The sequence below is a fragment of the Thalassophryne amazonica genome, chromosome 7 (assembly GCF_902500255.1).
Source record: "Thalassophryne amazonica chromosome 7, fThaAma1.1, whole genome shotgun sequence".
NCBI classification, from domain to species: Eukaryota; Metazoa; Chordata; class Actinopteri; order Batrachoidiformes; family Batrachoididae; genus Thalassophryne; species Thalassophryne amazonica.
This window is the reverse complement of record NC_047109.1, coordinates 70663485-70677628: the sequence shown is the minus strand read 5'-3', so window position 1 is coordinate 70677628 and position 14144 is coordinate 70663485. Positions and strand designations below refer to the sequence as shown.

General features: G+C 42.9%; 1 protein-coding gene across 1 annotated transcript in view; it reads right to left on the bottom strand.

Moving 5' to 3' along the window:
• bbs9 (Bardet-Biedl syndrome 9) overlaps positions 1-14144 on the bottom strand; it is a 390202-nt gene that overhangs the window by 256231 nt on the left and 119827 nt on the right. Inside the window, 3 exon segments of the mRNA XM_034173643.1 lie at positions 8182-8284; positions 12208-12261; positions 12361-12437. Coding sequence (XP_034029534.1) covers positions 8182-8284; positions 12208-12261; positions 12361-12437 — 234 coding nt within the window.

Below are 14144 nucleotides of genomic sequence, written 5' to 3'. Positions count from 1 at the left end.
TTTTTCCACATACACAATATCACCATTTCCCTCAAATATTGTTCACAAACCAGTCTAAATCTATGATAGTGAGCACTTCTCCTTTGCTGAGATAATCCATCCCACCTCACAGGTGTGCCATATCAAGATGCTGATTAGACACCATGATTAGTGCACAGGTGTGCCTTAGACTGCCCACAATAAAAGGCCACTCTGAAAGGTGCAGTTTTATCACACAGTACAATGCCACAGATGTCGCAAGATTTGAGGGAGCATACAATTGGCATGCTGACAGCAGGAATGTCAACCAGAGCTGTTGCTCGTGTATTGAATGTTCATTTCTCTACCATAAGCCGTCTCCAAAGCCGTTTCAGAGAATTTGGCAGTACATCCAACCAGCCTCACAACCGCAGACCACATGTAACCACACCAGCCCAGGATCTCCACATCCAGCATGTTCACCTCCAAGATCGTCTGAAACCAGCCACTCGGACAGCTGCTGAAACAATCGGTTTGCATAACCAAAGAATTTCTGCACAAACTGTCAGAAACCGTCTCAGGGAAGCTCATCTGCATGCTCATCGTCCTCATCGGGGTCTCGACCTGACTCCAGTTCGTCGTCGTAACCGACTTGAGTGGGCAAATGCTCACATTCGCTGGCGTTTGGCACGTTGGAGAGGTGTTCTCTTCACGGATGAATCCCGGTTCACACTGTCCAGGGCAGATGGCAGACAGCGTGTGTGGCGTCGTGTGGGTGAGCGGTTTTCTGATGTCAATGTTGTGGATCGAGTGGCCCATGGTGGCGGTGGGGTTATGGTATGGGCAGGCGTCTGTTATGGACGAAGAACACAGGTGCATTTTATTGATGGCATTTTGAATGCACAGAGATACCGTGACGAGATCCTGAGGCCCATTGTTGTGCCATACATCCAAGAACATCACCTCATGTTGCAGCAGGATAATGCACGGCCCCATGTTGCAAGGATCTGTACACAATTCTTGGAAGCTGAAAATGTCCCAGTTCTTGCATGGCCGGCATACTCACCCGACATGTCACCCATTGAGCATGTTTGGGATGCTCTGGACCGGCGTATATGACAGCGTGTACCAGTACCTGCCAATATCCAGCAACTTTGCACAGCCATTGAAGAGGAGTGGACCAACATTCCACAGGCCACAATTGACAACCTGATCAACTCTATGCGAAGGAGATGTGTTGCACTGCATGAGGCAAATGGTGGTCACACCAGATACTGACTGGTATCCCCCCCCCCCAATAAAACTGCACCTTTCAGAGTGGCCTTTTATTGTGGGCAGTCTAAGGCACACCTGTGCACTAATCATGGTGTCTAATCAGCATCTTGATATGGCACACCTGTGAGGTGGGATGGATTATCTCAGCAAAGGAAAAGTGCTCACTATCACAGATTTAGACTGGTTTGTGAACAATATTTGAGGGAAATGGTGATATTGTGTATGTGGAAAAAGTTTTAGATCTTTAAGTTCATCTCATACAAAATGGGAGCAAAACCAAAAGTGTTGCGTTTATATTTTTGTTGAGTGTAGTTTGTAGAGATGAAATGACATTCTTCTGTGGTTAAAGTATAAAACCAAACTAAAACTTAAATGCAGTCTGCTAAATGCTGATAGTAACATTACTCATGTTAACACAACCTGCAGTATTTCATTCACTCACCTACTAGTTAAAAAAAACAAAACAAACAATTCAGATCAGTACAAGCAAACAAATATTTTGCTTTTGTACTTGAATACAAAAACAAATTTGTAACAACCCAAAAACAAAGAATTTTAACAGGAAAGTTTTCAGCTATGGATTTTTTTTTGGAGATCACTCTGGGCATGACGTTAAACTGCATTCTGTAGTGTTGGTGGTCCCCCACCCTGCAGGAGTGGGGGACCAGTAGTTAGTGGTGGATTGACATTTCATTCACTATAAAACACTTCACTGCACTTGACAACAGAAAAGTAGAACTGCACCCCTTGAGAGTAATTTTGCTGCTGCCTTCACTCAGAAGAAGGCACATCTCATGAAGGGGATAGGGAAAGCTGTTTGGGTCCTCATCTAGGGAGCTTGGAATGTATTGCAGTGGCTGAACTAAATGAGATCCACACACCTGGAAGTGGCCCATTTCTGTTAGTGGATACACCTTTTATTGGTCTAGCTGCTCCAGTGGGCGGCATATTGAGGAATCCTTATAATGGGATCAGATATCACCCCTGTCAACAAGTGTATTATCAGACTCAGATGCAGGCAATCTTAGGATGTCTTTTCTGTTACTTCCATGTACGCTCCAACTGCAATGAATGATGTCTTGGTGAGAAAGACTTTTTACTTGCAGCTTCACTAAGTGATTAATGACTTCTCTAGCAGTGACACTCCTTTGTTCATGGGTGGTTTCATTGCAATCACTGCAAATGACAGGGTAAGATGACAAAATGTATTGGTCCCCGTGGATATCGCTACAACAATAAAAATGGCTTGACTTTGCAAAAACTAAGAAGCTACAACTCCAATACTGATGGTGTACTGATAATGTTCTCATTGTAAGACCATGAAGGATTCTGCAGAACTGTGGGGGTGTATAGCTATGTCCAGTTTCTGAAGACTAGAGACTTGTAGCTTCCTTGAGGAGTCAATTTAGGTCCTGCAGACTGCTACCTGTTAGGCATGGAAGACTGAATCTCCATTTCAGTAACGTTTACATGCAATCTGGTTTAAAGACTCACAAACACGGACACACCACAAATAAACCAATGGCTTTTCTTGTAACAAGACCCCAAAAACTTCCAAGAACTGTATCAGTGTCACCACTACTTGCAGAAAGTGGTGTTTGACCACACATGGGACACTGAATATTACACAGAGGAGTCACAGAACATGGACTGGTGGCAATTCTGGCCAGTATAGGGGCCGGAAAAAATAGGTTATGATAGCACTGAGGGTAGAAAAAAGTATGATAAAGCTGTTTCCCAGTCCTGGTCTTCAGGACCCAAATTACTGCACAATTTCACCCTGTTCAAACTGTGCATAAACCAAATCACATGTGTTCAATTGCTGACAGGCTGAACACACCTGACTGAGCTGATCTGGGCTAATTACATCAGGGACAAATTGAAAATGTGCAGTAATTTGAGACCAGAGGAGCAGCATTTGGAAACACTATGCTAGAGAAATCTATGACCGGGTGGCACACTGTCTGTCATCAAGTATTGCTGAGACTACTTACAGAGTACCGTATTTCCTTGATTAAAAGCCCAGGCATTTTTTTTTTCCAAACTGTGCTCAGACACGGGACCTAAACGAGGCAGGCCGTAATTCAAGGCCAGCGATTATTAACAAAATGCTGCTTGCTGCCTACACTGTAATATGGTGTTAAGTTTCACACATATTCCTGGGTGTGGCAAAACAATGACAACCGCTTTAGATCAGAGCCCTCTGCATGGCTGCGAACCCTCCCTGTAGCCTGACGTGCACGGAGAACGCAAATGCTGTGATTGGTCACTTTTATGTTTTCACTCCTTCCTCTCCCATCATATTTGAATAGTTTTTGCAGTGTGCACAGCGATTACATTCCAATCATGGATAAAATATGTTTGGCACAAAAGTCCGTAAATATGTCCAACTTTACAACACAGTCAGAAAAAGGCGCTCAAATGACCTGCAATTCATGGAGGAAAATTGCACATACCGATATCATTGGTTTGGAGGTTGATGATTGTACAAAGAAGTGGAGCTCATTGAGGCACAAATTAATCCAGAAAAAGCCACTGTTCCTGCTGTAAGTTACATTAAGACGCAATGGAGAACTTTAAAAGGGTCGTGCAAAGGTACCACTCTACAGCAGACTTAGAAAAAAGAGTGACTCAACCAAATGTAAGCCTTGTGATGCACATAATACCGGCACTTATTTAAGACAGGCGTTAATTTTTTTCAGGAGGTCTGACCCACCCATTCAAGGTGAGGGATTTAATCAAGGAAATAAGGTAATCAAAGCCTTAACTTCATCCCACTGCAGTCATGGCAAGTAATGGCATGGCACTGACATATGACTCTGATCTACTCTACCACTGGGCCTGCTACTTTCAACAGTTGAATAAGCATGATTCTCCATCCAGGATGCTGGACATCTCCAGTGCTTGGGTTCTGGTAGCTCATCTACCAATCACCTGCAAACCACCAAATCTCAGTAAGATTATAAAGGTGGTGAAACAGATGAGGGAGAGGACAATGGCAGGGTTCTAAGGTATCAAAGCTGAACCTGTTCAGGCAGCTGGAGATACTGTTCTACAAGCAATCTGTTCTGCAAGCAATCTTTACTTCCATTTGGGAGATAGTTATCAACCCAACTAACAGGAAGACAAAAAACTTGTTGGCCCTCTCTGGAAGGAATGATTGCTTGAACTGCAGCAACAACAGTGGTATTGCACTCCTTTCTCTTCCAGGTAGGGTACCTGAAAGTCTTGTTCTCAGTAGGCTTGAGTACTAGTTGCTTGAGCTGGCACTGAATCTTAATCCAGAGAGAAGTGAACCCTGACAGTAAGCAGTAACCTGTCAGGGTTCACTGCTGTCTGTGTTATGTATATTTACAGTGTATCTGATTTTGAGTGTGCTTCAGTTTCAATGTCGTGGTTTCTCTTGGCTGTGTTTGTGAACATGCATTGCTCTCTGCCTCATTTTTCTGTTCTCTCACACATCTTATTTGTTAACTTATCCTCTGGCCCCCTCCTCTTGCTGTTTATCTCATCTTTTTCTCATCTTCCATTTTCCTAGCGTTTGGCATTTCCGCTGCCGTTCCATAGGTGGGGTGGTAACAAGGTTCGCTCCCTGTCTGTGTTTTCACTGTGTTTGATTTTGTGTGCCACCTTAGTTTTTCCCACAGATATTGTGTCTCCCTGTGTTTCAGCATCGTGGTTACTCTTGCCTGTGTCAGTGAGTCTGCATTACACTGGCTCATGTTTCTGATTTCACTTGTGTCTTGTACTTTAGCGTCACTGATTACCATTTTTAGTTCCTGGTTTTCATTATGTCATTGGTGAATTGTTCACAATACTGTCCTGGATTTCCACTCCTGTGTTTTGTGCTCTTTGACATTCATCATCTCCAGTCATTTCCTCCACAGTCTGGTTTATCCTCTTGCTGTGTCCACAACAGGTTTGTTCCATTGTTGTCTTCAGAATTGTTTGCTTTTCTCAATTGTGTCATCCTTGGACTGTTTATCATTTGGACTGTAAACTTGCTCCAGCAACAGAGGCAAGTGCTGCTCCAGTCTCCAAGGCAGTCATGGGTGAGCACATCTCTCCATTTCCTGTTCCAAAGGAGGTCAAAGGCCATTATGTCTCATCAGCTCTGTTGCCAAGGTCGCCAAAGGCATAATTTCTGTTTTTGGTCCCAAGGAGCCTGCATTTCGGCATTCCCTTGCTGTTCCTGGTCCCAAGGCAGCTGAGGGTCAGTGAACCCTTCTGTTCCTAGACTCAAGGTTGGTGATGTTCCATTTTGCACCTCATCTGTTCCTGGTCCCACGGCGACCAAGGTTAACGTGCTTTTCTCAGTCCTACTCCTGAATTTAAAGCTGCCAAGGGCCAGTCTGCCCTTTCTATCCCTGTGCACCTCTCTAAAATCTGTTCCTGCAACTGAGACACCAGTTATACTTTCCAACTTTCCATTCACCAGCACCAACAAGGTGAAGGAATTTACTGATTCACCTGAAGGCTGTTGGTTAAAAAAAAAAAAAAAAAAAAAAAAAAAAAAGCAGTGTCTGGTCCAGTGGCAGGGAGTCAGGTTTCTCGTCTCAACACATCACTGCCCTATTCCTGCCTCATGGCAGTCCTCCCAAACTTTCTATTCTGCTCTGGATTCTGAGCAAGACTCCTGAACTATATGAATACCGCATAGCACAGGTGCATTTGAGATTGGTCCAACTCTACTTTGCCATTTACATGGTGAGTATTCTCAGTGCAAAATACGGAGGCAGTAGCAAGAGGAGGGAGGGAGTACGTTCAACGCACGTCTCTAGGAGTGTAACGATAAAGAGAGTTGACAATAAAGCAGTGTGTGTGTGTGTGGGGGGGGGGGGGGGGGGGGTCGGCTTTTCTTTTGATGTGTGTGTTATGAGCGGGACCGGAGCGGCAGGTGTTTTTTGGTGTCGGCAATGCATGAGCATGTCCAGCCTGCAGCGGTCAGTTGTATGAGTGTTTACTTGCCTTGAAAAGTTACAGCTAGTTATCAGACTGAAGCTGTGGAGTGTCTGTGTTGCTGAAGTTTGGAAATAAAGTCCAAGTTCAAGTGAGAAGCTGCATCGTGCATGCAAGTCTGTCGGCCTCCCCACATCACTTAGTGAAAAGTCACACAAAGTGTGAAACACTGATAGAGGAATATATTCACTACACACTTGAATACCAGCTTTTTAAATGTCAACTTAATTCTAATTTAGGTGTATCACAATCTTCAAGATCTGATACCTACAATTTAATTCTATAGTATGTGGTGAGTAGCCTACTGCCTCCGTACAGATTTGGTTAATTCAATAGTAATTGAATGAAAATGTGCTGCTTTGAATCCATACTTAGGCAGTACTCACAATGTGCGTCATCTGTACTGCTGGTGAATCCGCAGCCTGACCGCAGCGAAAGTTCTGCATGCACTAAAACCTCTACGGTGTGTCTGCGTGCTCCAAAATTCGTACTGAGGCAGTACTTACGACGTACGGATCTCCAAATTTAGCCCACGTTTTTGCAAGTAGACTGCATGCACATGTAAGTACAGCGGGTTGTGACCACGGCTTAAGTGAAGTTTTGCCTTTTTTTACATTCATGTTTACTTTCATTTCAAACACTGTTTTCAATTTAGTTTTGTTGTTAATTCCCATTTCTGAATACTGCACATGAATACACTGTGCTTCACTTTGAAGAGGTTTTTGTTGCTTTATGGCACAATCACTTTCTGTTGCCTCTCGATGGCAGTGTTCCAGTACTGGGACTGCCCAAACTTCATTTCAACGCCAACGGTCACATGGGCATAGAAACAACCAGTGACACTTCCTCTGAGCTGTGTGCCCTTTTGCACCAGGTGGCACATGGGGGCCATTGTGTTGAATTCATTATATTTCTGTGGGCCATGCCTCGTTACACTTCTCAGCACTCACTTGACCCCCACCACCACCAACAACAACTTTTGCAGGGAAACTCCCTGCTGCCACATGTGTTCTTTTATGAGCACTATATTCAAAAGCGTCTGCAATATTTTGTCACATGAAATCTGAAGTAATTTTCTTTTGCTTTATCACGAACTACATGTTGTGCCCCTTGCAGCCTAACAGGCCACAAAAATTAAGATGGAATAATCACACGACCTTCAGTTTCCATACCCATTTGTTGGCTATGGCTTACTTATAACCTGAATCCAAATGAACCAAATGCAAAAGCGTAATGAAGGAAACTTTTCCACTCTGGCTTCCACCCTGAAAACAAGCTGTAGGTGTGATCTAACACAGCCAGTGTTTGGAGTTGCATTCCATATGTAGATCAACACACAGAACAAGGCAGTAACACTGCTGGGGTTAGAGGTTTATCTCCCAACGGGACCACTCACTTAAAATATGCATTTTCTCATGGTACTGTAAGCACCCTCAACCAAATGGTTTCCATTACATGCTCTGTAAATTCATGCTTGCATGTCTACATGCAAACAGTGGGTGGAAAAACTGTCAGAAATCTGAAATCAGACACACTTCTGTAACATCTGTAATCAACTGTTTGATATTGTGTTATAGGATTGTTGGCATTCTTTTAATGAGCCGACACCAGATAAGAGCGTCTGAGGTTAGGAGCGTGTGTGTGCACAGTCTGAGTAAATAAGATCAAAGTTATTAATGTTTGGTCACGCTAACCACATTTCCACAGCAGCCAGACAACATTATAAAGGCTGATAAAACATGAATCAAATACAAAATGACAGACAGCTCTCACAGTCACACTTGAAATTAATTTATGTGGCTTTTAACACACTGTGTCTTTTTCAGATTTAATCTGAAGAAAGCCTGCTGCCTGATTTTCAGACAGCCTACCTAACTTGTGCGGATTCCCAAAATGTCTTCACATGCAAATATCAGAATGCAATTCTGAGTTCTCAAAAAGAGACAGATGTGTGTTCATGTGTACACACACACACACACAGGGACTGACCCATGGGATCCAGGACAAATTGGTCCTGAGTGACAGTCAATGGTGGCTGGACTCCGATGGTTAGTTTAGAGGACTGTAAAACAGTGCTGGCCTTCACCTTTACCTGGAGGTAGAGAGAAAGAGGTTAAAAGTCATACAAGATGTGCAAAATGTCCAGGAAAATTTCATAAGAAAAACACACACATATAGCACTGTAAAACGTCACAAAGGATTTTGCCCAATCAATAAACACTTTTAAAGTATCAGCTGTGTTTGTGGTTTGTGCTGCCATGTGTGTCACTGAGGAAGCAGCATCTGTGATCATGGAGAGTCGGAGAGAAGGTGACAACGGTGATCGCTGTTAACAGGAGAGCTATGACGTGGACCAGCTTCCAGTCGTTTGCGTTATTGGCGAAGCTGAACTAAACCAATAGCTAAGCTAAGCTACCGTGAGCCCCAGCAAGTCTGGACAAGTAATGCAGTTAACAGTGGAAAAATGACAGTGGAACAATAAAGCTGCATGGCTCTGTGTGCAAACACAGCAGGAGTGACATCAGCAACACCACCTGTATGTAATCATTATTATTCAATCTTACTGAGTCATATGCATGTTTTTTGTTTGGGATTTTTTTTTCTGAATATACAGCGGGTTACAAAGAGGCGGAGACCGACATACATTGATTCCAAAATACAAGAATTTAACTTCAAAGCCAAATTAAAGCCATATTAATACCATATTAGAGTTGTCGACAAAAAGCAACCCCGACTGACTGTGTGTACTGGCCGTAAATCATGAAGTGGACTGTAACTGGACACAGGCAGCTAATAGTCAGTACCTGAAGTGATGTCACAATTATAAAAATTGCTATGCTTTTCTTTTCTTCTTTCGACTGCTCCCATTAGGGGTCACCACAGCAGATCAATCGTTTCTATCTCAACCTTTCCTCTGTATCTTCCTGTCACACCAACCACCTGTATGTCCTCCCTCACCACATCCATAAACCTCCTCTTTGGCCTCCCCCTTCTCCTCCTGCCTGGTGGCTCCACCCTGGGTCCCTCCTCTGCACATGTCCAAACCATCTCAATCCCACCTCTCCAACCCATCTCACCTGAGCTGTCCCTCTGGCATGCTCATTCCTAATCCTGTCCAACCTCGTTATTCCCAAAGACGATCGCAACATCTTCAGCTCTGCCTCCTGTCTCTTGTTAGTGCCACCGTCTCTACACTCTACAACATTGTCATGCATTTTTCAGATGCAGCATGGCTAATTTTATTTTCATCAGCTATATCAGAGCCCGCAGAAGTTAAAGAGTTGGTAGTACTGATTTATAATATGGTATATAATTTTTAAAAGATAGTGCTGACTGGAGTGAGATATGCCCTTTAACTTAACTCAATGTAAACAAACCAACAAATAAAACGTGCTAATTTTGAGTTAACCACAGCTTGAGTGGAACTGCACATGTGTAGCAAAGATGTGCAGGATGTCTGCCTGCTCTGGTCAGTAAATGTTGTTTGCCTTGAGATCCCACTGATCTGCTGGGAAGAAGAAAAAGTGCAATTCTACAGCACCTTTCCATGTTGCAGATGTTCAATGCACTTTACAATGATGCCTAACATTTACTTCCCCACCCAAGGACAGTAACCATTTTTACAGCTGGGTGGAGTAAGACAATGTAGATTAGGATCTTGTCCAACAACAGACAAGTAGCATGAACAGGATTTGACACCGAGGTCTACATATTGGCAAATCAGCTCCTTATCCACTAAGCTACCTGCTCTTTGACCTGGGAGTAGGTTGAGGAGCACCTGTAACACCTTTTCTTCCAATGCAGAGGTCAGGTGGATGGCAATTTTTTCATTGCTTGAGCCGCAGTGCAAAGTAGCTAGCCAATGGTGGCGTGCAGCAGCTGTTGCCTGTAGTGCCCATCCTGGGCTCAAGGGTATAGTGGAGCCAATCTGGTAGGCTCTTCATTCTTCTTGTTGTTATCCCATTTCAGACACCAATATGGAAGCCAGCTTCAAAATATAGAATGCGAGGAACAGAGCTCATTTTTTAAAGTAATTCCTGGGCACATGTACCACAGGCCGCCAGAAAGGCTTATGTATTCAGCTGTCCTGAACACACTGGGCCTCATGTATCAACATTGCGTACGGCGATATTTGAGCGTATATGGGGTGTACGCCAAAACGGCTGCGCTACTTGGCATTTATCAATGTGGTCGTTGGCGTACGCTGCGCTGAAAATATACACCAGGTCGAGAGGTGGCGTAAATTATACACCAAAATGAACTAGCGCTGGAATCCACATAAAAATGAAGATGATCAACATGATAAACAGTGCCATTATACAAATCAATGCATATGTTACATAAATAACACTTTCCTGATTATACTACATAATAATCAATACAAAACCCGCCTTTGCGGGATTGTTATGGAGCATGATCCGTGGTCACAGCGCTGACTGCAAAGAAAGCGCTGCTCGCCTATTTCTCCAGACTTCGAGCCTGGAGCCAGAGCAGCGCTGAGCTTAACTTCATGTGGTGTGATCGTTTTAGACTATGAAATTGATAATAACTGTAGTTTCGTCATTCCCTTAATTCGCCCGTGCTGCAACCAGGTTTTGTCGTCTCCATTCAGTTGTCACAATAAAATAAATACAGAAATACATTTAAAAAATAAAGAAATCTGATAGATTAGGCGTGTCTTATTAATTGAGCGAGCAAATATCCACATGTCAAGAATTATTGACATGTGAAAAGAGAATACAGTGGTCCCTCGCTATAACTCCGTTCACCTGTCGTGGCCTCAGAGTATTTAGTCCAATTTTGCATGCCTTTTTTTTTTTTAACAGTGTTCTGTGTGTCTGTTTATAAGAATCTTGTTGCCCAGAAGAGAAAAGAGCGCCAACAACTACTCATAACTGTGTTTGTCACATGGAAACAGACACCTGCTGCAGCCAGGTGTGAGTGGAAAAAGGCGCAGCACCAGGACGCAGAGGTGTGATCTGTGACATACTGGTCAGTCACTATTAATTTCTTATGTGTCTGACCTCGTTCGTTGATCGTTAAAATTAATTTGTTAGTTCTAAAAGCCATCATAATTATTTATAGGAAAACGTTCTATTTTTATTTCTCAAACAAATGTTTGGGCCTGAAAACAGTTTGGTATTATTTTCCTACTAAGGTTTGAACTTTGAGAATGTTTACACACGAGAGAAAAGTGAGAAAATGTTCATGCCTGATTGAGAAAGTGCATAAACTGTGTAGTGAGGGGTTTTACATGAAACATCTATAATAATTGTAAAAAATAACGCTGACTATGTCGCCGTTTCGCGTATTATGAGCTATTTTTTAGAACATAACTCCAGCGATTAATGAGGGACCACTGTAACACTTTATTGATTATATACTACAAAACAATTGATACGACAGCCGCTTTCGATGCTCTATTGGCACGCGTCGTGATTGGTGGAGTTCTTTTTCTTTGCCGTCTTCCATGTCGTAAAATGAGGGTGTGTCTGAAGCGGAGTCTGAATATTTATGGGCGTGTTTATTATAATTACGATCGTTTACACCCGCCGCATTTATCAAGATCACGTCAGGCGTACGCCAGAAATGGGCAGGTGCGCACTGCTTGATACATGTCACGGCGACTTTGGTGTATTTCAAGTTTACGCTGTAAATTTACGCCACAAGTGCGCAACATTGATACATGAGTGCCCATTGTGAGCATTAACACTGACCAGAGGTCATTAATCAGTTTCAGTTATGGTGGCCACTTTACTAAGTACAGCTTTTTTTTTTCTGTCTGAGCAATGTGAACATGGAGAATCATTTAGCAAAACTGCAATCATTTAAACATGCACAAAATATCACTAAACAACAACTCAAAGAATAACATTAAGAGCACTATGAGCATTTGCATGACACAGCACAGAACTGTCAGTCAGAGTGGCTGCCTTCTCCCATCACTACAATATGTTTTAGCTATAAAAGAATGCGAAATTAAAGTTTCACATAGTATGAAAAGTTGGTGTTTACCTGTATGGTAACTGAGGGGACAGGTAGACCATCAATATCTTGAATCAGAGCTCGCTGTAGACAGACAAAATAAAATGGTCAGTTTGTTTGTGTATCTGTATACATTGTCACGCAGTAAGGTTATGTCTGTAAATGTGTTTATTAGAGTGTTACCGATGGGCTGTCCATACTGGAGGACACAGCAGCCATAACAGTTAGTTCATCCTCAGCAGCAGGCTTAGGCAGGATGTCTGAAATAATAAGTAGAGAGATCTCACACAAGCTCACCAAATGATACCCCATGCTGCTACACTATTGCCTGCATGTATTGTATATTGGCGTATTGTAGAGCTCAACAGGTCTGTTGATACACATAATTTATAAATGTGATGTACATACCAGTATATTGTAGAGAAGCTTGAATCTTCGACTGGACTGGGTTGCTTGACACGAGGACGTTTCGGTTCAAATCGCAGAAGCTTCCTCAGCTAAAATTCTTGCTCTGGTAGTCTGACTTCTGTCTTAACCCTTGTAGAGAAGAACAAACAGAAGCCACAAAAGCTGGAGTTTTAAACCTAACCAGACCCCTCCTATCGAGAGGCAGGCTGCTATTGGCTAGTGACTAAACAGTTGCTTTAATTAGCACCTATTGTGCTCTAGTTAGCACCCTCCTAATGACAGGGTAGCTGTCCCTCCTAACGATGGGACTGACGCCTCTCCTGACGAGTCTGATGACGTGAATGACTCATTACCATGAACAAAAGACTGAAACCTTAAAGACACTAACCACACATTTGAGGACAAGGAAGTTAAAATGTTAGCCAGAGAGAAGAAATGGTTTGAGAGAGGGGGTGAAGGAGGCAATGTATGTGAAACAGTTGAAACCCAGCCTTACCAGGGAGGGGGTCTGAGAGACGCTTTGTCCCCTGTTTACAATGGGGTACTCAGGTCAAAGCAGTTTCAGTCTTTTGTTCATGGTAATGAGTCATTCACGTCATCAGGAGACTCATCAGGAGAGCCGTCAGTCCCATCGTTAGGAGGGACAGCTACCCTGTCATTAGGAGGGTGCTAACTAGAGCACAATAGGTGCTAATTAATGCAACTGTTTAGTCACTAGCCAATAGCAGTCTGCCTCTCGGTAGGAGGGGTCTGGTTAGGTTTAAAACTCCAGCTTTTGTGGCTTCTGTTTGTTCTTCTCTACAAGGGTCAAGACAGAAGTCAGACTGTCAGAGCAAGAATTTAGCTAAGGAAGCTTCTGCGATTTGAAGCGAAACATCCGCGTCAAGCAACCCAGTCCAGTCGACGATTCAAGCTTCTCTACTATGGGAACCACCTTCACAGAAATACCAGTATACAACCACTGGCAATAATTATGGAATCACCGGCCTCTGAGGATGTTCATTCAGTTCTTTAATTTTGTAGAAAAAAAAAGCAGATCACAGACATGACACAAAAATATGTCATTTCAAATGGCAACTTTCTGGCTTTAAGAAACTATAAGAAATCAGGAAAAAAAATTGTGGCAGTCAGTAACGGTTACTTTTTTAGACCAAGCAGAGGGGAAAAAAATATAGACTCATTCAATTCTGAGGAATAAATTATGGAATCACCCTGTAAATTTTCATCCCCAAAACTAACACCTGCATCAAATCAGATCTGCTCATTAGTCTGCATCTAAAAAGGAGTGATCACACCTTGGAGAGCTGTTGCACCAAGTGGACTGACATGAATCATGGCTCCAACACGAGAGATGTCAATTGAAACAAAGCAGAGGATTATCAAACTCTTAAGAGGGTAAATCAACACGCAATGTTGCAAAAGATGTTGGTTGTTCACAGTCAGCTGTGTCTAAACTCTGGACCAAATACAAACAACATGGGAAGGCTGTTAAAGGCAAACATACTGGTAGACCAAGGAAGACGTCAAAGCGTAGAGACAGAAAACTTAAAGCAATATGT